The sequence below is a fragment of the Oryzias melastigma genome, linkage group LG4, assembly GCF_002922805.2.
Source record: "Oryzias melastigma strain HK-1 linkage group LG4, ASM292280v2, whole genome shotgun sequence".
Taxonomy (NCBI): Eukaryota; Metazoa; Chordata; class Actinopteri; order Beloniformes; family Adrianichthyidae; genus Oryzias; species Oryzias melastigma.
In genome coordinates, this window is record NC_050515.1 from 10325570 (window position 1) to 10353558 (window position 27989).

The 27989-nt window shown below is 38.6% G+C and overlaps 1 protein-coding gene across 8 annotated transcripts in view; it reads left to right on the plus strand.

The window, feature by feature from the left end:
- ptprsa (protein tyrosine phosphatase receptor type Sa) overlaps positions 1-27989 on the plus strand; it is a 292916-nt gene that overhangs the window by 144345 nt on the left and 120582 nt on the right. For all 8 annotated transcript variants that reach the window (XM_036211506.1, XM_024278989.2, XM_024278979.2 and 5 more), the window contains one exon: positions 23570-23758. In XM_036211506.1, coding sequence (XP_036067399.1) covers positions 23570-23758 — 189 coding nt within the window. The remainder of the gene's footprint in view (positions 1-23569; positions 23759-27989) is intronic.

A 27989-nucleotide genomic window follows, 5' to 3' on the forward strand; every position in this document is an offset into this window, starting at 1 on the left:
GTATATTTATAATTATTATTACACTAGTTTTAACAATTTTAACACTTTCTAATTGTAAACTCCTTTAAACTGTTGTATTTTTTGTTTTTAATAACCAAATGATGTACTTTTCTCTATAAATTACAAATTATTATTTTTTTTAAATAATGAATAATGCAGTGTTTTTTAGTTGCAAATTAACTAGCTGTAAATACTTTTTTATTATTATTTTTAAAAGCTTAAATTTTGTTGCAATTAAAAATGACAAATAATGTATCTACTAAAAAACTACTTAGAAAATCAAATCAAATTGAGGTTTGTTTATTTATTTATTTAAAGAAAGTTTATAAGCCTTGAAAGTCAAAGTGCACAGACAACACCATATAAGTTATTAAAAAAAAATTTAAAAAACTTTTGTAAGGGCCTCTGAATTCTGCTGTTTTTTGTTTTAACCTAGGCTTATATCTGCTTTTATGTTGGGTTTTAAGCCTTAGAATTTTAGTTTATCGTCTTACTTTAAGCTAGTTCAAAGATAAAATGTTTATCTCCTAAAGTGTGGTTAAACAGAAGCCAAAACGCAACAATGCAATTGTTAATAGTAGATCTGAACAATGTTTTACAGGAAAAAAATGCAAAATTGTGGTTTGAGAAGTTTTTTTCAGACGAGACGACAACATAGAAACAACCGCCGAGCAAGTTCAGGCATGTTCAGCGTCTTCACAAAGACTACAGTCTGTCTCCAAACAGTCTGGATGAGCAGAAGAAAAGGCGAAAACTTGAGGGGAATAGATGGGGCAAAAGTGAAACAAACCAGATAAACAAGCTGGAAATAGAATGAGGAAAAGTTGGAGGAAGACAACAGGAAGTGATGTGCATGACTGGTTTTGTAGAACAGGTGAGGAGGACAGGAGCTGAACTCGGGTTCTTGGAGCATGGCAAAGGATTATAGGATATAGGACAAGGCACAAGGGAGGCATTTTCAGTAAATAGAGGGGATGCAGTGTGGGATTTAGAGAGGCAGAAAATGGGTCGCCATGATGGGTGACTTGGCTTGAGAGGCATGGCATGCGAGGAAACGCAGCTGCCCCCCACACGGCCTCGCACATATTCCTATTAACAAACCAATTCAATAACATCGGTTTAAAACAAACATATTAATGTCTAAATCCTTCAACTTTCAGAACACACCTCAAAAAACCATTAAGTTCAGAAGGTAGCTATAAATGTAAAATCCACATGAGTGTTTATATTTAGCATGAGCTGTGTCTGTTCAGACAATGCAAAGCCACTGGTCAGTGCGCCGCATATTTTAAACAGCAATATGACATTATATGGCGGGAGCTTGTGTCCTTTGGCAGCATGCAGGCTCAGTTTGAGGATTCAAATTCAATTAAATCACCGCACACAGTCGGAGGAGCAGGAAATCCACATTCCAGCTTCCACATAACACACAAACTTAGTACACGCTGCTCCACCAGCTCCAGAAATATGTACATACGGCAGAACCTAAACATTCCACAACCTGCAAAAATACACACATAAGCCACATTCCACTAATTATATATCTATATACACACTCTCTGTTTCTTTTTGTCTTTATTTGTGTGTGCGTATGCTGATGGCCATGGCAGGTTGCGTTTAGCTCCGACTCTGACACCTCCTTGGCTCATGCTTCGGCGCTGCAGCAGAATACCTAAGATGAGGGCCATCTGGCTTCACTAAGACTTTCACCCAGTCCTTTGGGAGTCCTTGGAAGGGAGCGACAAGTGCGCTCTGGAGATGTGACACAACTTTTAGCTTTTTGCTGTTTTTCTTTTTTACCTTTAGTGCTTTTTTATTTTTTGTGTTTCGCCTCTATAGTTCTGTCATGAAGATATCCTTCTTTTGAGTCCTTGTTCTTTATCCTGTCATGATCTTAAACCCTGGGATTATTCACATCTGTTTTTTTTCCTATAAATGGACTGCATTTAGTCTAGTTTTTAGTGTTTTCTCAGTGTAAAAAAGTCTTTCTTGAATTGCCCTCAGAGAGATGAGTCAGGTAGAGCGTCTTTTTAGGCAGAAACAATCTAGTTTAAATAGAGCCACAATCCCCAAAGCCAATAAACTGTCGTCTTCACGTACCTCTTATTTTTCTTCATCTACACACAAAAGGCCCCTCCCAAGCATGTGGAACCAATCAAAATCACCCCTTTTCCTCTTTTGTTCCCCCTAAAACCTGTCAAATTCTCTAGCTTTCTCCTACTTTTATTCCAAGTTGTAAGTCTGGTTTTTATCAACATACTCGTTTTGTTTGTACTGTATATACATGTACACCTACACATATGTGTTTAGATATCTACTGATTTACATTGGATTTGTTTTCCGGCTTTCCAATCCATTTACACACATGAGCGTAGTGGGAAGTGATGGTTTCCATAACAGGTTTTAAAGATTTGGAGAGCGTGAAATAGTGCATGAAGGCTGTTTTACAAAAATGCTTTAGTTTTTGGTTAGCTTTGCTTTTACATGTTGTTAAAAGCTTGTTAACATCACAGAGAGACAACAGCTGTACTCTTGAAGCTACATTGCTTGAAATATGATCCAAACAGAAAAAAGAGAGAGACAGTTCAACTCCTGGCCCCGGTTTTCATCTTTGTTGTGAGCCATGCCATGTTTTTATGTTTTCAGTCTGCATAAACCAATTTATTTGGTTTACTTCTGCTGTTAGGGTGTATTCAGACTGGAGAATTTTGTCTGCTTAAAGTGAACCAGAGTTCGTTTCCCTGATAATCTGAAACAAATTTTCAGTCTGAATACACCCAAGTGGATCCAGGACCTGAAACCGCTTTCTTACCCATTTTTCAAGGTGGTCTCGGTTCATTTCCAATTGGACTGAACTTTGGTTTGCTCTGAGATTTCTTCATCTGAATATGCTCTGTGCCCGGAGCGGAACAACTGGACCAAAACAGTCACCGTACCCATCATGTGATGTAAACAGATTAGGAATGAAGCAACTAAGGAGCCGCGGAAAAACGTAAAGCAACGTTTTTCGAAACTTTTTATGAAATTTGGTCGGATGAGTGCAACTCATAAAAACAAATTCAAGAAACAGGAAAATCCACTTGACAACAGTCTGAATACAGACCAAATGGTTCATGGCCCGATCTGGATCATAGTAAGGAGACAACCACAAAATCATTTTCCAGCCATAATACACAATACATTTCACTTCTAAGAGACTGCCGTCAAGCGGCCTCTCCTGTTTCAAACCATAATTTATAAACAAAACCATGTGACTAAAGATCTCTTCACTCATTTGCAAGGAATTTTGAGGGCGGGGCAAAGCCACTAGAGGCCGGGCTTGTCAATAACTTATCAGTTGCTTCATTCCTACTCTGTTTGCATCACATGAGGACCAGCTACGGTGGCTGTTTTTGTCCATTTGTTCCACTCCGAGCACTGATTGTATTCAGACTGAGAAATCCCAATGTGAACCAAAGCTCAGTCTGATAGGAAACGAACCAAGACTACTACAAATGATGGATCCGATAGCGATTCCTGGTCCCAGACTGAAAATTTTGTTCCAGATTACCGGAGGAAGCAAGCTGTGGTTCACTTAAACAGAACTAAATATGTTCTTAGATATTTGCTGGTGATATTTCCTGTATTGACTTGCAGGTTTAGATAAATAATTATGTTTCTCCTCTTAAAACTACTTTTATAGGAATCTTATTGCTTTTAATTTAGCCAAATAATTCTTTTAAACCAAGACATATTTTCTTTCAATTTCTTCTTCTTACAATAATGTCACGGTCAATTTCTGAGATTGTTTGAACCAATGTTTAAATTCAGGTTATAACTGAAACACAAATTAGTTACTTTTTAAACTATTTTTCCATTTTGCTGTATCTGTCCAAACTCCATTTAAAGTCAGAAGAGCTGAATAAGCAGCACTAATCATTCAGGCACAGAGGACACAGACCATTACTTACATATGAGGGAGCCATAAATGCCTCTGTTTGATCAGGCTGTCTGCAGTCTGGCCTCTTTCATGATGGAACAAGTCATTTTGAATGATCCAATTGAATTTTTTAAATTACACCGAAACTATGCAGATTCAAGTGCAGCGATTGAGACGCTTTTATGTTGGGAGGGGTATAAAACAGAGGATTCAGAGCAGGTTTTCTTCTTCTCCAATTGTTAATGGTTTGTGTTATGAGGATTTTTATTGCTGTTTACTTAATAAAGCTTGTTTTTTTATGTGCAGTCCAATTTGATTTGAGAATGGTTAAAGCTCCTGATGCCCCAGCCTATGCTGGAACAGCAGGGAGCAGACTGTCAGAAAAGATGATAAGAAAGAAAAAAAGATTTGTTCTTCTCTATTTTTTTTTCTTTTCATTAATATTCTTTGTACAAGTTGAACAAGCACCATCATGAGCACAGATGTATTTCTTGTTATTTTTTCTTTACTCCTGCTTAATCCTCCTTTTCATGTCTTCACAAATATAGTTAAAGAACAAAGACCCTTTTATGAATTTTTAATGTGTGTACCATTTTTTTCTTTTAACTGTTTTTCTTGGGTTAGTTTCTTTTCTTTCAGATCTTTAGAGTGCAAACAATGTGCTGCATTGATGATGACAGGTGGAATTCCTGTTTCTTTGCTTTTTATTTAGAGCAGAGCATGAGTCCCGGGCACATTTTGGATGAAAAATTAATAAAACACACCTCGAAACACGATCAGGTGTGTGCTTGAAAGCGAGCAGAGGGGGAGGGATGGATAGATGGAGGGGGCTTATTTTGTTTCATTGCTGCTGGTTCGTTGTCGTGGGCCACAGTGTTGTTAGAGTGGAGTGTTTACGTCTGATTTGAGAGTGTGTGTAGGAGAAGGAAAGAAAGGAGCCAGCAGGCCAGCAGTGGCCAAACGGTAATGAGACAGTGAAGAATAAGCTTGGCAGTATCAGCAACAGATCTGTCTGTTCCTGTACCTGTCTGCATGCATCCAAAATGGCCTTTGCCCTCTTTCACTTCTCTCCTGCACCTACAGGATAAAGCAGACAGTAGGAAATGGAAAATGGAGCTACAAAGGCTCAGTTTTAAAACCTCGTTTCAATTGAACGGTCAGTCCAGTGCGGTGCTGTACAGTCCAGTTAATTCTGGCGAGTGTTACCACTCAGTTAAGCTATGCTTCCACTGAGCGGTTTGTTTTCAGGGCGCATGCATGGTGTAGACTACTAGCATGCTGCTAGCTCCCCCTGTCTCACCACAAGGATGGCAAGGAACGTTAGCAGTTCCACCGCAGACCAGACGTTATTGTTGTTTGCAAGCATTTTCAATGTAGACTTGTATTCAATAGTGCACAGGAAACCACAAAAACCCAAATGCTTACGAATGTTGGAAACGTTAGAATAAATGAGCACTACATTGGTGTTTAATAATGTCGTCATCACTTTCTGCCAATCAACGGCTGGCTTAAGCGCTGACAACCGTTCCACTTTTCATTGGACCTACAACCGATGGGGGCTCCCAAGAGGTACATTTTGGTGCTGTTTAATGGGCCCATTTTACAATGGAAACACTCAAATACCAGACTGGACCATAGCGGACCGAACCGTTTCGTGGAAATGAGGCCAAACAGAAATGTGCCTCTGAGATGCTCGAGCAGCCGAAACCCCTCCTTTCTCCTCCCTGTTGCCGAGAGCTCTTCCGCTAGCTTACAACCCTCACACCTCCAACCTTATATTACTGGTGCAGCAAAAATAGTGAGCATAAATACAGTTTATACAGTACAGTTAATTCTCCCTCGCTTCCACTGAGTGGTTTGTTTTCACGGTACATGCGTGGTGTAGACCGCTAGCGTGTCATTGTAGTTCGACGACTAAAAAGGCAACAACAACGGAGGTCATCCACCAGCTCGCCTTTTTATTCCTTTGCTTCCGGTTCATCGGGTATAGCAGGAATTTAATGTTGTTTGAAATAAGATTTCTAAGAACAATACAGCTGTAAAGAAGAAAACATTGGAAACATTAGCTTAAATGAGCGCCATATTGGTGCTTTCTAATGTCATCATCACTTTTTGTCAATTAAAGGGTGGCTAAAGAGGCTCCCTCCCAACTGTTCCATTCCACTTTTCAATGGACTACAACTGATGAGGGCCCTCAGCAAGTACGGTTGTGTACTCTTTATTGGGTCAATTTTTCAATGGACAGACTAAAAATATTGGACTTCACTATACTGGACTGCTCAGTGGAAATAAGTCTTAAGACGCACATGGACTTATTTGTCTTCAAGTGCATCCATCAAAATGGAACGGAGTTTGTGGCCCACCTAAGCTATTTTACAATCTTTTTCAAATGCCTTTTGTCTGCTCCTGATTCACAACAATTTAAATAAAGAGCTACTCAGAAATACAAATTTGAGCTTTATTTTCCTAATATATGTTCTCCGTCATCAGATAAATGCCACAAGAACATGTTAAAAACACTATTTGTATCGGAGTGGATCTTTAAAGTCTGATATGTCAGTATTCGATGGCGAAAAAAAAAGTGTAAAAAAAATCTATGTATATTGTTGTACATTAGATTATTGACATGACAAAAAAGACGCTCATTGCTTAAATGCTCTTTTTGAACATTTAAACTGCTTGTGGTTTTTTTTTCTTTTTTTAACCAGCCATGATGAAATAAAAACAGCAAAGTAACATTGAAAAAATAAGAAGAATGTCTGAGCAAAACATGACCTTGGCTGTCCTCACACTTTAAGTTTTAAGCTGCTTTCCAAGAGCAATCGCTCTAGCTTATCCTCGACGAATCAGTTCTCATCACAAACATCTGTAAAAAGAGTTGCCAACAACTACACTCATGGTTCGAGTCATTTTATTTTCGTACATGAATCTTATTATCAGTGACTGTATATGATAACTGGACTGATTGATTGCGATGTCATTCATTGAAGATGGATTAAAGATGATTTTTTTTTTATTACTTGTCCTGTCCAACAGCTGAGCAAACAGACAAGAGCTGAAGGCCTCAGATTTTACTATTTCAATAGGAGGTTATGCATCTTCTTACCCACAAGGTGTATATTTGTATAAACCCCTCTTAAATTAAACCCCATATAAATCCCAACTAAACAAATCCAGTTCAGTAACCATTTGTTCGCAGTACACACGTAGCTATTTTAGAACCAGAAATATTTAGTGAGCTGTGATTGGTCCAAGTCTGTCTGATTTATTGTTTCTATAGCAACCACTATTGGCAGTCAGGAGTGAGCTTATCAGAAGTCTAGACACCCACCACTTTAAAAGTAGGGTTGGGAGAATCTGTCTATGTCCGAATTCCCACCCTAATAACTAACTACCAACCAGACTAGATTAGTAACCAGTGATTGGTCTAAATCATAGCTTCTATAGCACTCATGGCTTCTGGCTTGTCATTTTGTTTTTATACCTGGCTCTTAGTCTTTGACCAAATTCCTACCTTAATCCCTTACTATTAAAAATTATATAGTGCGGGACTATCCAGTAGCCTGGATTTTAAAAGCAATTTGGACCCTATGCTCACTACTTGTCTTTTGTTTTTTTTTAAACTCCAGATATAACGTCAACGATTTCTCTAAGTGAAAATCGAATCAATAAAAACATTTCACGACGTCAATTTATGACTGATTATGAAAATGTGAAATGGTTTATTACAAAACTGCATTTAACCATTTTTTTTGTTTTTTTTTGTAAAAATTGTAAGACCGCAATGCATTGTGGTCTATCTTCGGCAATGTTGTGAGCATGGATGCACGCTAGTTTTTTGCAAAGACTTCTGGGAAATTTCTAGTGCACTCGGTTTTGGAATTGTAGATTCGTACAGCGCTACAAAATGGCGAATGAACTCTATATTGCATAAGTGAGTAGTGTGTGTATATATATATATATATATATAATATATATATATAATGAAAAGCTATTATTACCAGCCAAAGCTTGATAAATTAAGGTAGCAAAGCCAAAGTGGCTATTCTGACAAATAGAATGACCTAGTAATAGCTGTTTTTTCTTTTTTTCTCAAAAGAAGTCAATGGGATTTTGGGTACTTCCTGTTTGGAATGCGAGGGGGAGTGGTCACTCAGTCCAGTTCTTTCTTACAGTTGATGGTGAATACTCTCCACACACGTGCAACTATTGTTCTATTCTTTTTGAAATGTTTAATCTATGTGCAGCCTTTGTTCTTTATTTTTGTTTTCTTTTCTGGATGTTATTTGGCTCTTTTTTTCAAAAAGAGAACTGCAGGAGGACAAGTTTTTTTTTTTTTCTTCTTCTTTTTTTTTGATCAGTGATTGAACTTAAGTGGAGCCGCTTCCTGCTGAGCTCCGGCTCTTCTGCTGTTATTGGTGTGTCGCGAAGGGCAGGTACAGAACAAACAACAAATCGATAGGTGGATGCCAGCCACGTTGACGGCCCTCTTGCCCCAAATCTTTTATTGGAAGCTCAATAAGTTTGGTGTGGCTTTCCTTGAAAATATCATCTTCCGCTGTCCTTCAGTGACTACATGCGCTCTTTCTACACGTGGCAGTTGTCTTCCTCTGTTTCACCTTTTTCCATCCAGTGCACCACTTCATACTATCATCCTTGCATTTCTCTGCCTGCATAACCTTAATCAACATTCTATCTTTCATTTTTTTCTTCTCTATAAAGTTCTCTCTTGAGGAAATTCACTTAGATGAGAGTTTATGGGCACTAAATCCTTTGATCCCCTGAACCTGCAATGCTGTAATCAGGTCTGATTGGTGGATGAAGAGTCGAGACACAAGATAAGTGGCAGCGAGGAAGATAAAGGAGGTAGGGGAGGAAATGAAGGTGCTGTGATGGAGTAGGATAAGTGGAAGAAGCTCACTGGTAGTCCGAGGGGTGGGGGAAGCTTCTGAACTTTGGCCATCAATTTCATGTGATCCCTGCTCCAGCAGAGCAACCTTGCCATCTGGCCACAGTCAATAGTAGACATTGATGGAAAAGAAAAAATAGTCGGACAAGTGGTGAAGCAAAGGGGGGTAAAGAATCCAGCTCATGAGTTTATTATTGGTCATAATTTCCATGTAAATGATGTGTTCAGTACTTCAGTTTAGGGCCTTTAAGATGTTATAAGCATTAAACAGTAATAAAATTTGGTATGTTTACTAGGGCTGCCACAACGATTATTTTTTCAGATTAGTCGACTAATCGGGTCATGCGCAAAGTGGATGTAAAACACACATCTTAACCATCATTAGCTTTAAACTGACTAAAAACTAGATATACTCACACTAGCATTATCTGCAGCTGAAGATGCTAGTGATGACAGCTGAAGATGCTGAAATTGATAGCTGAAAACGCTGAAACAGACAACTGAAACCGCTGAAGCTGATAGCTAGCTAAATTGTTAGCTAAATGCCAAATTAGCCAAAAAAATACTAAAAAAATCCTAAATTAGCCAAAACAGCTAGCATGTAGCTGAAATATGAGCTAAACTCCAAATTAGCCTAAAAAACTGTTTTTTTTTTAAATTAGACAAAACAGCTAGCACATAACTGAAATATGAGCTTAATGAATGTCAAAATATTTCAAAAAGCTAGCAGAATGCCATTATAACTTTCAACTTTACTACACTCTGACTCCATATAATATAAAGTAACGACTAATCGACTATTAAATTAGTTGTCGACTATTTTAATAGTCAGTTAATTGTCGATTAATTGACTAACCGTGGCAGCCCTAATGTGTAAAAAGAAATGGATTATTTAAAATGCAAATACCAGAGGTGGGGACTCAAGTCACATAACTTGGACTCGAGTCATGAATTTGACGACTTAAGACTTGACTTGAACTTTTAAAGCTCTGACTCATTACTTGACTCGGACTTTAATAACCATAACTCGTGACTTGACTTGGACTTCAGACCTCTGAATCGGAAAGATTTGCTATTTTTCCCCAAATCCAAGGAGAAAGCCCACGCCACGGTCTCTCTGTCTGTATTTGTTTACATCCGTGGGTGGTGTCGCCCCAACATCCAATCAAATTAGGGCCACATTGGATTGACAGTCCAATATGTTTCTACTATGTTTATAAAAAGATCCTGATATGAGATATGAAACACAATCAGTTGTTGGTGAATATATTGGTTTGTAAATCAGACTCTAAAAGAGTCGGTGCCTCATCACTCACAAACTTAACTGCACATCACTGGTCTGCAATGAGGGGATTTAATATCCAGACTACCCTGGTTCCCTGCTATCTGCGGGGTACCACATTAAATGTGGTAAATTGGGTTTTTTGTTATGGATAAATAATTTTGGATTTTTGAAGTGGGGATGCACGAACTCTGAGGCAATTTACCTAATATTCTTGAAAAATACAGTTCTTAAAAGCACTCATAGTCTGTGGACTAAATATTATTCTGTTGTTAAAATGACTTGAAAAATTAATAGTATGACTTGAGACTTGCTGGTCTTGACTTGTGACTTTACTGTTTTTGACTCGGAATTGAGGACATAGATTAGAGACTTAGACTTGCAAAACAATGACTTGGTTCCACTTCTCAACTTATGAGTATTTACTAAATACTCATTTTTAGCAGCCAAAAAATGCATACAGGGCAGGAGGACCAGACAAGATGGCGGCTGAAAATCATTACCCGGAAGCTGAAATTCAGCAAGATTTCAGATTTTTAGCCACTTTTATTAAAACTTTTTTCAGTGTTCAGGATTAGCTTAAATGTGTCAAAAGAGGGTTAAAATGTTATTAAAGGGTATTAACAAAAGTGTCCAGACTTTTAAAACTGTTAAGAACTTTACAATGGAGCTTGAGCTCCAATTACTCTATATTAGTAAGTAACTGCTTTTCTCTGCAGATCAGCTATTTCACGTGGATCGTGTAAGGAGTGACGGCATATCAAAAAGGTTTTGACAGAAACAACTCAGTTGTTTAAGGTTCAAAACTTAAATGGAAAAAATACATATCTGTTAGGGTTGCCGGTTATACTAGATTTTTTGGCCAAAACAGGAGTATTTTTCAACCATTATGTGCAGTGGCTGGGCTGGTAATGGTGTTCCTGTCTTGGACTTCCTTCCTGTCTTTCCACTTTCTTTCTGTTAGTAGAAAATACTGTTACACACACCTATAGTACCCTTTAGGGGCTGTTAGTTGGTAATAATAACCACTAAAGAGTAACCGGTTAAAAGTGAGAACATAACAAATACATAAGCAAATATTTATTTTTTTAAAAACCACATATAAGTCACTCCTGAGTACCAAGTCGCACACCCCTGGCCAAACTATGCAAAAATAAACACAACTTAAACTCCAAAAAATACACAAAGCTAGTTACCATGTTTACTATATCAAACTGGTAAATATTAAAAAGATTCTTTAGAAAATTTCTCACTTTCAAGGTGAATGAAGATGAGGAAAAAAAGTATTTTAGGATTCATCAGCATATTTATCTTTTAAGCTGTATATTTCCTAGAATTTTGCAATTTAAATGGACAGGATAGGGTCATTTTTTTCCCCCTTCTCATCAAATGAGAGCTGTGAGAGAGATGCAGGTTCTGCGGAAAGTGAAGGAGTGATGACTTTTGGAGTGGCCCAGCTCATGCATAAAGAAGAGCGAGGGGATGTGGCCTGGACCACCAGCTTCATGCATATACATCAGCCAAAAAACCCAGGTGACTGAATGGATGCAACACAGGTTGCGGCGCTGGTCTGTCAGGTTGTGTCTTAAAGGATCCACACTTTCACAACCCAGTATAAAGGTTGGATAGGAAAGTTCACAGCATGATTAAGAGGATTTTTCTTTTTGAGAACAATGTTCATCTACCAAGACTCTGTTTGTGATGATAAAAGGTTTCCAAGGGCCTAAATCTTTGGTAATAAGTAGACACAACAACAAGCAGTTTTTATGGACCAGTGTTTTTTTAAAATAGCAAATACATGTAAAAAATTGTAAAATAATAGCAGCCCGTGAGTGACCTTTTTTGAGAAAACATGGAAGGAATCAGCAAAATCGGGATTTAATAGATTTTTTAGTAACTGAATTAAAAACAAGACAAAAACATCATGATTCATGCGATATGTAACATTTCTGTCACAAATGTTTCTACTCAATAATGAGTAGAAACAATTATTTTATATTTTATTGATGATATCATTTTTTACTTGCCAAGGACAAAGTAGGTTCAGAACATACATATATAGCAGTTTTATACAGGCTTCCCACCCAGTTTTTTTTGACATTTTTCATAGTCATCCAGCACCCCCCACCCCCCCGCCTCTGTATTCTAACAACAACCTCCTGATCTTGTCATATTGTAGGGGAGTTATTTATCCCACTCTCCAACTGTTCTCGCTGTGCTGAAGTCTCATATCCTCTCTGACCCTCCTTGTCACATCCTCTTGTTTTTTTCCAGCTCTCAAAGTGACATTAGGCAATTATGAGGCGCACTCGTCTGACTGGTCCCCACTCATTTCAAGTCCTTGCATATTCATAATTGTTGTTCTTCCACAGAAAGGTGCCTCCAAACATGTCATTAGTGCTTCGTTTGGCACTAATGGCCTACTAAGACAGGCCTAGCTCTCAGCTCCACCCGTCACAAGGCTCCCATTTGGGGATCTGCCTGCACACTGGTTGGATTTTGTTTTGAAGACTTTGGGGTCGGTTTGGGATAGATCAATTGCATTGGCAGTACGGCACCATGTCAGACTCTCAGCCTGTTGTTTTAGCCTTGAGCTGCTGCAGCTGGTTTGAGGTAGTGTTGCTCGACATCTTGAGGCTGATTTTCCTTGCTTACAAGCTTAGTCCAACCATGGAGCTTTTGGAAATGTGGCTGTTTATTGGTATGATTTGCTTTTTGTCATATAACTATTGAATTCTTGAATAGCTGCATTTTTTTTCCCTACTTAACACAGAACAGTCACACCCGCTGACTGGGATTCCATTTAGATTTTGGAAATTTGAGTGTAAAAATCTGGGCACCCCTTGTCTAAAGTCTTAATCACAACTGTCCTGACGAGTAGATATGGGTCGTCTGTAAGCAAAAAATAGCCAAACATGTACAAGACACGCAGGTAGCTCACACAAAATATCAAAGGCGTCAGAAGTGGCCAGTACATGAACCTTAGTAATGATTAAAGTGTAGCATACGTCATACAAATACTTCCCAATACACTTACCACACTATCAATCGTATGTCCTAATTTCATGATGTCCCTCAAGGTGCCTGTATGGGCCTCAAGGGAACTGTAAAGCTACATTCACACTGGAAGTTGTGTGCAAGCGGCCACTTTCAATCAAAAGTCTATGTAAATGTATGTCTCAGGCTGGCTTTGCAGGATAACGCAAAGCTAGTCTTTATGACTCCTTTTGGCCAGTATTAAACACGTGGCCATTGAATGCATGCTACAAGCTAAATCAGGTTAGACTTTGACCAATCAGTGACTCTGATTTGGTAGTGATGTGATAATGGCGTCCCTTTCCAATTACAGAAGTGCCAACCATTTGAAAATTGATTATAGAGAAGGAATTAATAATAGCAGCCAGAATTACATGACATCAAGTCTTTAATATATTGCAATCAAGCTGTGAAATAAATAGCCTGGAGCAAGATTCGTGAGATTTGTACTGCTTTGTCATTTCAAACCAAATTAGGTGCTCCTCTTTCCAAGCCCTTTAGGGGCATAGAACCCAAAACCTGTACGGGTCAGCCCGCTGTATGGGTTCATGTGACTAAGACTGGACCCTTGTGCTATCCTGGGTATGTTGGGGTCCCCTGGACTTTTACAATGATTTTTGATTTTCACTGAAATCCTGTCAACCTTCGTCCACCTTTGTCATGGTAGGGACCCCATAAGACAGGACAAGGGGTTAAGATGCTTTGAAACAAACCCCTTATGGGAAACCTATTTTTGCTGGCAGAATTCAACATTTTTCATATTGCCTTTGAAATTAAGTGGAATCTTCAGTCTATCAGGTAAATGCAGTGAACACTGCCACCCACTTTGTAGTCGAGTAAAGTAGTTTTCTTAAAGGTGCCCACTTCACTTATTCTCATAGTTCCACCCTCTCACATATGCACGCACACTTAGAGCCACCCACCACCAAATGAGACCTGACTCCTTGACGTTTCTCTACGGAGAGGTACTTCCTTTAATGGCCTTGGACTCGTCTCCTGTCTCCCCTGGAGTTCACCTGTCTAACCCCACACACCTCAGGAGTTTGACAAGATGGAGAGAGAATGTGTGTTTACTCGGAGCTGCTTGAGTTCGATAAACTGCCTCTCCCTAAGACAGGTAAACAGAATGTTCTTCTCCCATTTCGTTTATTTGTTTTGTCCTCCCTTCCTCCCTTTCTTTGATAAGCGGGAGGCTTGCTGGAGCTGTTCTTGACAATTACACTGCCCTCATATCTTTGCCCGTGCCTATCCCAGTAGCCCGGGATGTCAGGGAAACTGCTCGTCTTGCAAGTTTTCCCCTTTTAAAGGCTAGATGCCATTTTTCAGGCATTTAGAACTAAAGGTGGGAAGGAGACAGATTACTGAGATTTTCCTAGTTTCACTTGTCAAAAACCTTTAAAGTCAGCGAAAAACATCTGCTCTAAATATAAATATAAAGGATACCACTTTGCACTCTGGGTGGAAAATAATCATAGTCCACATGTATTGAAATACATTTTGATGTATAGGGATCGACATGAGAGAATTGAACAAGAATGGTTCAGTGAATGAGCATAAAAACTTTTGGATGATTATCAATATAATATCATTCGGGACACCAATTCTAGAGAATATTTCTTGATGAACGAAGATTAAATGACTTGAATGGGAAATGTAATACTGTACAACCTGCCATTGAGGCTCCATATTGACCATAGACGTATATTATGACTGGACAAAGTGAGGCGTTGTCATCAACCATAGAAGAGGCCTTACCTCCGGCTCTTGCAAAATCAGGCAAAGTCCGTCACCGTGACTTCCTGATACATGGCCGCCATTTTTAAACCCATCAACTGTGATTGGTCTGAGTTGGTCTGAGTCACGATTGTAGAGGAACTGTAGTTACCAATCATGCGTGAGCTTGTTCAAAGTCCTTCGAGGAGAAGCTGCCAATGGGTACCACATACTTTTACTGAGTTATCTGATTGGTCAGATTATAACTTGAATGAGTTACGATTAAGAAAAAAAAAAATATTAGGATTAAAAAGAAGATGTTGAAAAGAATGTATCAGAGCAAGAATGGTTATTCTGACCAATAAAATAACTGAGTGATAACTGTCTATTTCTCAATAGAAGTCTAAAGGATTTTGACTTCTATGAACCAGCACATACTTGCTATTTAGAACAGGAAGGGCTGAGCTGCCCAGTGTTTTTTTTACAGTCTTTGGACAAAACATACCTGATTCATTTAATCAAAAGCAGATAAGACAGTATTTCTAGAAAACCAGCTGGAGAATGGCCCTTAAGGCCTGGAGTTTGACACCCTTGTTATATAGTACAAGACTATCTATTGCCCTGGATTTTGATGCAATTCAAACACATGCTCACTACTTTTATTTATGTATTTATATATTTTACACCAAATATGAAATCACCCGTTTGCCAAAGTCAAATCTTAATAAATACAAGCGTTTTACAAAGAATACTTATGGATTCACTGTGTTCTTATGATTGACGTTTATGATGATTCATTGTGGTCTATATTTGTTAGTCAAGTTAGCAATTTAGTTTTTCGCATAGAATTCTGGAAAATTTCCAAAAGCTCTTTGAATTGTAGTTTCAGACATCCCTACAAAACGGTGAATGCAGAATTCAGTGCACTCAACAGTGAGTAATGAAGACATTCAGACAAAATTTTTGTCTTTTTGGATTTTTATAATCAAGTTTGTCACACCAGAATTTTTTTTCTTAAAAATCCAATTTTTTGATAACTATTACAAATTACAGTATTTTTATTATTATGACCTTACAAGAGCTGGATTTCTGATTGGACGTGCTGTAGAGCTTCTTAATTAGCCGTTATAGACTTATTCAACATATCCTATCCTTTTTTTTAACTTTTGAATCTCAGCTCTATCGTTATTTTTTGCTGTAGAACAATCAGGCATTTTTTGTTGAAGTCAAAGTTGTGACCATGTCTTTGCAGCTAAATTCTGCTTCCATTCAAGAATAAATCACTGTCATGAATCTTGTATTGGATTTTTATTTTCTGTGTTTCCAATTTTTATTAGTTTACCAATTGTCTCATCATATTCACTTGCTGTAGTTTTTCTCTTTGTCATAAAGGAAGTCCCTTTCAGTAGGCACCCCTACAACACCCAAATTTAAATTCATGGGAAACCCACCAGACTTTAAAAAAAGAAAGTCTGTGTTTGCCTTTGGGTTCTTGATATGGTTGGAAAAATGCACTGATTTTGCACTTCAGTTAATAACGCTGGAGTCTTGTGCTTCGCTCGGGCTTCTCTGCCCCCCTGTCAATTGGTTTCTCCCTTTGTTTCTTCTGGGTTGTGTGTTTTTTATTTTATTTGGATGTAAATACTGTCCACGATTGCACAAGTTGCCTGATACAGAGAACCTGGGAATAGAAGCTGGGGAGGATGTGAAGCTCCGGCCGTATTATGAGCAATTCTGCTGAAATGGCTGTCTTGTGAGGTGGGGGGTATCTTTGCTGGAGACAGAGAAACTGTGATTGGATTTCTCCTTTGTTGCTGGTGTATGTGTTCTCAATCTGTGTGTTTATCCATATGGTATATATACAAACTCCTGAAACCTTTTTGACATAGAAAAACTATAACATTTCACTCAGATCTATCTGAAAACATGTTCTTGATATTTATCAATTTAGTTCATAAGAATTGAATCTCTTGCCTTTGTTGTTTTTCACTGCTTGGTGAGCCATTATCAAGTCGCATGAGCAAAGGCAACGACCCATAAACTGCCTGTAGTTAGCAGGATGTCTTTTATTTATTACAAATTTCATTGATAATTAAAGCCCCAGCTAATCAGGCACATGTGCCTTCTAGCAAACAGTCTATCATAAGCAGTGCAGTTGCTCGACGGCTTTAGTGGGCCGTCTCCTGTTAATGGGCGCTCCTGCTTGTGTCTGGACTGCTGGTTTGATGTGAACTCCTCTGACTGTGGTGGAGGTGCAGAGCAAATGAAACGGTTTAGAACAGGGAGCAGCTGGGGCTGCCGGCAACTTAAGGACCAATTCTTTTCAGGCTCCTTTAATGAATGTAAGACACGGTGTGCTATTTTTCCACTTTTACAATGTTTATTGTACTTTGTCTTTAGCTTCTAATAGAGCTTATCTGCGCCTCTTTTCGTGGCTGTCGCTCCTCGTTTTCTTGGCTTTTCTCTCCCTGTAGTCTTTTTCTGTGCTATTAGTGCAGCAGTCTGCTTTAAGCCTGTGTCTGTGCACCGGTGTGCCCGCTAATCAGTTAACCTGATTAAGCTGATGATGAAATAAAGTGAAAATAATAATTTGAGTAAAAGGTGCTATCGCAGGTCCAGTCCGTTTGGATTTGAGTCTTTTTCATTCTGGTGTGTTTCCACTGTGGGAAGGAGGTGACGGTTCAGAGCATCTAATTCAGACTCTAAGCTATTTTTTCACTTAGAATTAAATGTTAATGCAAGGAAAGGTTGCTTGTCAAAATCTTCTTTTTTCAAGTAGAATCTTTTTAATCCTGAGTTAAAACTTGTTGAAATAAGCCAATTCAGATGGACCACTGTTTTTTTCTACTGTTCTAAATTAATTTCTACACTTTTGCAAGACTCTATTTTAACACTTTCAATTATTCTTAAGTCATGATAATTATAAAATACAGTAGATTTACTGTGTTTTTGTCCAATAGCAAATTTAAAAACAGCATGCAGAAAAGCATCCCTAAATTTGAATAATTTCCACATTTTCCGGATTTGTAAGACAATAATCAGTGAAAGAGGTTTACACTGAGAATGTAATCTTTGCCACTTTATTTTATGTTTGTAAAGCATGCAGACAGATAAAAAACTCTTCGTTGGTTAAACTAGAATTTCAATTGGTGCATTAATTTATCAATTTATGATGCATTTAAACCAGTTTGAGTAAAACGTCTAAAACTAAGTCACTTGAAGGAAAATATGGATGTGTATTTTCAAAAGTCTGTCACTACGATACGTATTCCAATACATGTTTTACAGTACAATATGTATCGAGATATCCCAGACTGTGTCAAAGACTCTGCTACCAACTAGCTGTCGGGGGTTTAGGTGGAAAACAAAATTAAGACTTAGAGGAACGTGCACAAAATTAATTAAATATCAATTCCTCCCTACGCCCCCAGAGTAAAATGAAGCGAGTGAACAACAAAGGAGAGTTTAAGTAATCCTTAAAATGGGAATTGGCATATATTTGTATTGCACTTTACTACCTTCACTTTACAGTCACAGTCCCATTCACCCATCCACACATTCACACACTGCCACATGAATAAACATGTGGGTATAGGTTGACAACACTGGCGCCAACCCACAAGAGACAATGTGGGGTTCAGTGTCTTGCTCAAGCACACCTTGACATATGGGCAGGCAAGGCAGGAATCGAACCTGCAATCTTCTGAGGTCCACCACCCTATCTCTGCAACACGGCCGCCGCTTTAAAAAGGAAAGGTTTGGCTTTAGTGAAAGCAGATTGGGACAACAGCAGGTGTGTGTCGACAGATTAACAAAAATCCTAACCTGGGCTCGATTACAGGCTTCGCACCTGTCACTCGAGTAATGAAATTAAATGGCAAAGTGACATGAAAGACGTTCTACATAATGACCCACATAAACTAACAACAGAGATGGACAAAAAGCAGGTCATGTGAAGGATGGATAAGGGTTCTCATGGTAATCGAGTTCAAAGTTATGTGGAGTGTATCTTTCAGCTGTTAAGAGAACTGGACTGAGTGACCCCTCCCCTCTCGTGTTTCAAATGGGATGTACCCGCTGACTTCAAGAAGCCAAGTGGTGGGCACCTCTAGGCCTCAAAGCCAGGTGTCTCTGCATGGTTTCCAGATATTCATGCCATAGTAATGACCGATTACCTTTAATTTTGTCATGGGTCGTATTCCTGGATATTTTCCAGCAACTCAAGGCCTGGAGTTGTCCATCCCTGTATGGTTGAACGTTCAAATCGTTTAATTACAGATTTTCTCAAGCCTGCTTTCAGTGGCAAGGGTGTGGACTTCCAATAAAAACTCACTCCTGACTGGCTATGGTGGTTGGTAGACGCAACGACTCAGACAGAGTTGGACCAATAACAGCTCACTAAACATTTGTGGTTCAAACATGGGAACGTCCGTAAAAAATGGTGCCTGAACTGATGTTGTTACGTTGGAGCCAGAAGTAAGCCAATGGGTGATTTCACACTCATTCACTCCAATTATGATATACAGTTAATGGCTTTCACTGAAAATAAGACTGTGTTCGAATATCTTCACTACTCATTGTTCGGCACTTTGTAGTGCTGTCCGAGTCTACAATTCCAAAATCGATTTCACTAGAAATTTCCCTGAAGTTTTTGCAAAAAATCAGTGTGCTTTGATGCTCACTCCAGTAGCGAATGTAGACCACAATGCATTGGGTTTAAACAATCTTTGCAAAAAAATGTCTTTAAATTTAATTTTTTAAATAAATCATCTACGTTTTCATCATCAAGACGTAAAATGCTCGTATTGATTAGATTTACACTTTGTGAAATCGGTAACGCCGTACTTGCTATTAAAAAAAGAAGTAGTGAGCATGGTGTCCAAATTGCTTTTAAAATCTAGGACACAAAATAGTCCTGCACTAAATAATTTTTTTTTTTAGTAGTTAGGGATTAGGGCAGGAATTCAGGCGTAGACTAAGAGTCATGTATGAAAATCTGGCTCCAACACGGCGATGTCTGTATTGCAAAAAAATGGCAACTGAATTGACTTTATTTGATTGGAGCTTGAAGTCAGCCATTTTCCATTGGTAACATCACACTTACTCGGTCTAGTTCTTATACAGTCAATGGTTACGGCTCGTTTCCTCTCCAGTCTTAATGCTTTCCATAATTGCAATATCATTTTTCAATGTGATTAGGATTTAAAATGCACCACAAGACAAAGATGCTGTTAACTCACCAAAGTGAGTCAATCTGCTCCCAGCGAAGCAGACAACAACATTGCCACTGACCAATACTTCATAGAGATGGATTCAACTGAGCGTATGCAGATTCGTCATCAAATCAAAGAAATGCAATTTCTGTGCAGTTAGGAGCAACCGGCCCCTTTGGGAGTACCAAGATACGATCAGTCTATCCATGTCATCGGTTGCCTTCTCCCTTTCACAGTCAAGCTGGCTAACCCTAAAGTAACACTCTCTCTTGATGAGTGATCCTTTTATTTTGCATGAGCGCCTTTACGGAAAGAGCCTGGGAGCTTCAGGGCGAAAGATGCTATCAGACTGTGTTCCCAGGGAAGCGAGCGGCAAGCGTACATGCCATTTATTCAGGAAAGGTTGCGGGTCAGAACAGGCTGTAATGATAGCATAATCTGTCCATGAAGTCAGCGTTCTCCCTTCTGTCCTGCCTTTAGTTTGTTTTGTTCATCCTCTTTTTTTTGCCTTTTTGTTTCTTTAAGCAACATTCCTTCCATCCTTAAAATCAGTGTATCTTTCTTCTGCTTTGTAGACTTTAGTCTAACGTTTTTACATCATAAAAGTGAACAGATAAACCTGGTGACATCAAATGCATCATAGTGCAGCGTAGGCCTCCCCTTTTTGCAGATAAGCTGACAGAAGTACCTGAACATGCACAAAAGTTCTGAACTTTAGATGAAATCGTAAACATAGATCATTGATAAATGCAGAGGGAGGTTATGAAAACATATTTCATAACTCTCTGAGGTAAACTGCAGGCCATGGTTTCTCTGAACTTTAGTGGAAAAGAGATGGGATAGTCATTAATTGTTGATGAAGCGAATCTTGCTCAAACCCTGAAACAAGTGCAAGTTGTTTTGTCTTTTTTATGCTAAAGCTTAAATATTTATTGTGTTATTTGTTGTGTGACGACAACACCGTATATATCCTAATGCATTGTGATGTTATCCACATGCAGTATTTACAGAGTTTGCTTTAAACGCAAATAAAGCTAAGAAACTGCCCGGTTTACTTTGATGTAAAGCTCGTGGCATCCAAAGAGATCACTAAAAAGTCTGCTCTGTGGTCATGAGGTCATCAGCTTGCCAAGTTAGCTCTCCTCTGCCACTGGCCAGCTTCTCGGTCAGTCAATCCACTCCCATTTGTGATGTGGCCTCAGGCTTTGGATGTTTATTACATCTCTGGGTACTTCCCCTCAGCTCCTGTCATCTGAGAATGAATCACTACTCTGGCTCCAGTTGGTGTAGAGGTCAGGCAATTTGACCCGAGAGACTAATTGCCCAAAGACAGCAAGGAGGATAATACTGTCCGCAGAATGCACCGAACTGTAATCTCTTAAAAGTGAAAAATGGTTCAGTCATGCGGGATTGTTAGAAGCTATGAGCAGAAATAAACAAGTATTATTGGAGCCTAAACATTTTTTATTTATAAAGGGCATAATAAAAAAAATAAAGCTGTCAACCCATTACACTTTTTAATTGCATGACGTCAATACCTCATGAATAATTGCAAATTCATTTCACATTTTAATCTGTGCATTCATTCAACTGTAAAAAAGTACTTTGAAGTTTTCATTGTTATAGTGATAAAACATGTTTTCTTACACAGTTGAATTCAGGAATCTGAATTAAAAATATGCTAAAATAAATACATATAATACAAGAGCGGTACTCACATCGGAGTAAAAATAATTGTTCCATCTCTGAATAAAAATATGTCAAGCATGCTTAGTATCATCTTTCAGAAACGAGTTATGTAGATGAAACTTAAACATTGCAGTGGAGATCCCTCGGCTTATCTGTATTAATGAGCACTTTCGTACTCTTCCAGATTCTTGAATACATAGTCAGTATCTGTTTATCGCTTTAACAGCTTATTGTTGAGAACTCATTATCAAGTATTTTCCAGTTCCCAATCTTATTCTTACTCAGTTTAGGGTGCACACAAATTATAGGTGGTTAGTACTGTTGCTTCTTAAGTTCAAATCCCAGCTGGGTCCTTCTTTCTGTGTGGAGGTTGCATGTTTTCCTCGAACACATGTGGGTTGTCTGTGGGAACTCTGGTTTGTCCCCACAGTCCAAAAAATGCTTTGCAAGATGATCGGTGACAGTAAATTGCCCCTTAGGAGTGAGTGTGAGGGCCTGCGATGGACTGGCAAACAGTCCAGAGTGTACCTGATCTTTGCTCTAATCTGGCTGGGATAGGCTCCAGCATCCCACGAGAGACTACACAAGACTGATTGAGTTATATATTTATATGTACATATATATATATATATGGGATCGAGATGACCCCAGCCTTACATTGACGTGTTAGTCATCCCATGACAAATGTGGATGAAGGTGGACAGGATTTCATGTCTGCCACAGACACCAATGACAATCAAAAATCGATGAAAAATAAAAGTTCTGCGGACTGTCTTGCGGGGTCCAGATGACCCCACTGCCAACGTTAACATACCAAGGATAGCACAAGGGCCTTCATAAAAGAAAACTCAATGAGGTTGTGAAAACTGCCCTTGAAGCCAATGGCAAGTCACTTGCACAAGTGCCCATCAAATGTGGCTTATACCAAGGCTCCATGGCTGTTCTGTATAGTTCTGAACCCCCTCAGCCTAATAATCAATGTGACTGGATATGGATACCAACTCAGGAATGGAGCCATTACATTGATAACATCAAGCTATATACCAAAATCAAATGCATTATTGACTACCTGATCCATTTGGGCTCGGAAAATGCATTCTGATTGGTGACAAAAAAAGGCAAGGTAGTTCGCACAGAAGGGGTCACACTCCCAGAGGGAACAATAGCAGACATTGAGGACAGTTACAAGTGCCTTGGAATATCATAAGGAAAGTTGCAACATTCAAAAAGTTCCAACAAGTAAGAGAAGTCCTGAGAAGTTAGCTCAATGGCAAGAAGACCCGGGCAATAAACAGTTACGCCCTTCCATACCTGCAGAGATAAGATGGCCAAAGGAAGAAATACACACTACAGATGTTAGGACAGGAAAGCTTTTCAACATGGAGGGTTCCATCCCAAATCCAGTTACCCACAATTACATTTAGAAAAAGCCTTTACAGACAGATTCTACAGATATATTCTGTTTTATCACAGTGGGTCTCACTTCTCAATCCATTCCTTACAATGTATTGATTACTCAACATGTCTTTCTGTGGTTTAACTAGCTTGACTAAACTGCTGGCACCATTTTTCATATATTTTTTATACAACAAATATCCAAGCGGGCTCCATGTCTTCCCAGTAGGTGAGAAAAGCTGTAAACTGTTTAGATTTTAATGAATTAATGCAGCATGCTTATGATTTATTTAATCCAAAAATGCGTCTGAGAATTTCGATACCCAGTTTACAACTTTAGATTTGAGCTTCTTGTAATTAAAAGACGATGTTGAGTAAAGTCGTTTTTTTTTTTTTTTTTTTCCCCCCCACAGAGGATCTGCTCCCGCCAGGGTTCCCGAACATCGACATGGGTCCTCAACTCAAGGTGGTGGAGCGCACTCGCACGGCCACCATGCTGTGCGCCGCCAGTGGCAACCCCGACCCAGAAATCACCTGGTACAAAGACTTCCTCCCCATAGACCCTAGTGCAAGTAATGGTCGAATTAAACAGCTACGCTCAGGTAAGGAAAATTCTAACTTTTATTTTTTTGATCTAAGTACATTAATCAATCTGTAATAGATCTGTGAGAAAGGTTCCTCAATTTTCTTTGGCTTGTATTGCTCTTCAGATGTCACTATTTCTTTCCTTTTTCTATTGATTTCTTAAGCGGCTGACCTTTTTTCCTTAAACTCCACCTTACAGATGCTGGAATTGAATGAGGATTGTGTTAAAAGGAAGTTTTATGCCAAAGGAAGATACAATAAGTCATTAAAATGTCTGAAATTTAGCTTAGATATATATTCACTCATGCTCGTAGCCTATGATATAAGATTTGCTTTGATATAAGTGTAGAAAAAAACATTCAAACATAAACCAGAAAACGCTAAGTTTTCAGATAAAAATAAATTTCAAATGTGTGTCATAGCAGCCGATGGGTTTTGGATCCACAATGTGCTGAAAAACTCTGAAGTGGATATGTTGTCTTGCCACCATTGATTAAAGCCCACTGAGAGACCCAGTAAAGCAAAGTCTAATTATATTGCTAATTAAGTGCAAGCCCTGGAGTGGCTCTGGGCAATAAGGATAGATATTTTAGGTCGATGATTTGTCACCATTGAAAAATCCAATGACTCCCATTTGATTTGTTCCTGCAAATGTAAATCAGGGTAGACACCACTAAATAAAGAGTCTGTTGCCATTGAGTTTCTGCCCTAGTTGTGGCTCTCAAGAGCTGCAGAGTCCAAAGAATCAATTTGTCATTTCAATTATTCCTATCTTAGCGAGTATGTGAAGTTTACACCTTTATAATGCGCTTAAATTTTTTAAATTTATCATAAATTCACTTTGAAAGTCGTTATGTTTTTAGACCTTTATAAAACACCCTTGCAAATGACTTTGATATGTCTGGAGGGCTGTTGTAGATTAGTGCAGGTAAAGGAGTATTATAGATGCTTCAGAGTTAAAATGGACTCCAAGCAAAGCTTTTTTTGTTGTTTATCTTCCTGAGCAGAAGTACTTTGAATAAAAGAGGAAGAAAAACAAGAAGTACATCAGGACAGACCTAAAGGGAAACCTGATATCCATGTTGTCCATGTTTCCTTATGGCTCTACCGGCCAGTACAGTGTTCCCTCGCTATATTGCGGTTCAAATGTTGCCATCTCAATTATTTACAATGCAGTTTTGGATGCTTTTATTTATTTATTTTTTCTCTACAGCACACTGTGTTCTGTTTTCTGATTGAACAAAAAACAAATTCGGACACCCCTACCCCTTCAAATGCCCCTACAATTGGAGGGGTAGGGAGAAGCTGTAGGAGAAGAATTCGGATTCGGAAAGACTTCTTGTTTTTTTTTTTTTGTTTTGTTTTTTTTTTTGGGCTGGAAATCCACGACTTCATCTGGCAACGCTGGTCTGTTGTACACAATCCCCTCAGCTTGCCAGTTTGTCAGTCGATCAGGAGAACATCTTTGTTTTCATTTTATAATTCTGGAGTTATTCTTCCATGAAAATTTGAGAGAAAATTGTGAAAATGTTTATGTCTGTCAGAGAAGTAATAGTTAGTCATCCATTTTCTCAGATTTCACCAATCGTGGGATATTCATGAAATATATCCCCCGCAATAAACAAGGGAACACTGTACAACACACTTGGCAACAACAGGAAAAGAAACTTGTTAGATCTTCATGGTGTAGTTTGAACCCTACAACAAAATCAGGCGTTGTAGTTAACCGACTGTAAATGGAGGTAAATGGGTGGGAGTTACACTTCAATTGCAACTATATGTTCTTGTTCATTGTGTGAAAAGTTGCATTTGAAAGCATGAATTGAAGTTTCCTGATTGTGTCTCTGGTCTTTGTCATTTGTGTTATGTCTGTATTGTAACTCTTTCAGCTGTCTTTGTGTGTCCTGTTTGACTCTCAAACTATTTTGTTTGTGAATTAAGTTCTTCTACAAAACGTTTGAAACTCAGATGAGCCTCATCTGAGAGTTTTCAAACATTTGATTTTTCACCATTAAAACACAATAAAAGCCAACTGATAATAACATAAATTAAAAATAGAGCTTAATTTGTAATATTAGAGAAAAAATAATTTAGATTTTGACATCAAGACTCTATATTATAAGATTTTAAAAAATTAATGAACTAAAAAAGACATTTGTCTTGTGGTTTTAGCACAAACAGCTCCTTTTAAAGCTCCTTTAACTCTTTTCTAAACTCATCTATGTTGTTCTTCCCTTCTTTTTACTTTACGTCTCTTGCTTTTTGGTTTTCAGATACCTTTGGTAAGTGTCACTCAAAGACGATCAAGCCAACCCTCTCCCCCTGAAGCAAACGGCTTTTTTCAAACCACTTTCCCAAATGCATGAATCCCATCCCTTCTCTTACCCTAAACCCTTTCCCTTCCTTCTATTTCCAGTTATTCCTCCTTTTGTTTTTTTTTACCTCAATCTAATTATTTATTGTCTATCTTTTACCACTCCTGAAATAAAGTAAAATTTTACTGCAGTGTTTTAGACTTTGAAAAACTTTTAATAGTTCTAGTTAAAAAAAAAGAACAAGCTTCAGTTGGAGTCGGTATTTTTTCAAAGTGAAACATCAAAACATGTATTTCCAGCTGTATTTTTCAGAACTTCCTCCTTTCTCCTCCATGTATTCAAATAATAAAAGTTTGGCCTCAGTTTTCTCAATAAAAGCTTTCTTGGGATATTTTTAGACTCCCCGAGAAAAATCTGAGAACTTTTGATGCTTTTCGGGAGACAGCCTGAGCAAATTCACTTTGCTGCTGCACCCTCCAGACCTACAGTCAGGTTGGGTCATCCATCTGCTTTTTTACAGATTTATTTTTTTTTTTTTGTACAAAAATATATTTCCCCATTTAAAGTATTTGCACTTGTTTTAATATTCCAGGTTACAATATTATGAAACCTGCCAAAAAAAAAAAAAAAACTGGATAGAGGTAAAATTTTAGGAGCTTCACAGATCTCCATATTTGATTTTTTTTCTATTAATCAGATTGCTTTTTACAGGCCCCTCACTAAAAGCCTCAGCAGGAACCCTCAATCTGCAAGCATCCTGATGAAAAGTAACTGAGAAAATGGGAAGTAAACTGGCAAAGATGTTTTCAAGGAACTTTCCAGCTCATGTAAATTCATGAAGTGGCCTTCCTCTTCTGATGCTGAGAGACAATTGTGTTTCTGTCTCTAAAAAGTAAAAAAAAAAGCCTCTCACTCAAAGCTTTCAGCGCAATGACTTTTGTTTGGGAGACAGCTGCAGAGCAGGCAGACTCGTTCCTTATGTTCATGAGCGCGCTGTGCTGGTGGCGCAGTGATATTTGCATTCAGGTCCCCCGAGGACCTCCTTTAGAGGTATGTAGGGAGCCTGACATTTCTCCCAGAGTTCCTGCGCCTGCAGACCCCGGGCCCTTGCTGGCCTTGTCAGCCAGAACAGATTAAGCACAGACCACAGTGACAGTGAGAGGATGAGAAGTATTCATAAAGATTAAAGCCCTTTTTTAAATAAATACAAGGCCTTAAAATTGTGATCTGTCACTACATACACAGATTTGGCAGTTTTTGTCCGAACGAAACGCACATTTGCTTGGATTCTTGCTCCTCTTAAGGACTTTTGCAGATGTGCTAACAATAGGCAGAGGCCCAACTCCCCCCCCCCTCAACCTGCTGCGACATCACAAGGATCCTAGGGGGGCTGTCGCTAAGAGAAGGTCAGCTAGAAGCCCTCCTGAGGGTGGTCGGACTCTTGACACTCGGCCAATCACGCAACCCAAACGTGGCCCAGATGCAGATGCACAATATCTGTGGCCAGATCGCCTCTAGCCTGAAGTGATGCGTTTTAATATATTGTTTTTTAAGGAAACAGCTGGATTTTTTTTGTAGGAAAAAATAATTCCACATTTGATGATGTGAGGAGAACAGCAATATGTTAAGATATATTTGGGTCATTGTTAGCCTAATCTTATCAACCGGTGGATGACCAAAGCTTAGAAAGGGAGCTTATGGCCGTGAGGTTACATGTCCCTAATACAGGTGGATTTGTCATGATAAATGAATACCAGCCGCCCCCCTGCAGACTTGGCATGCCTGGCTACACTTGGCTACGTTTATTTCTTATCATTCTATGACCCCTTATTATTTAAAAAAAAACGTTATTAAAAATAAATTGCAAAGTTTGAGATACGATCACTGCAATATCTGTTTAATTTCTTTTTCTCCCTTTTTCTTTTGAACTTCT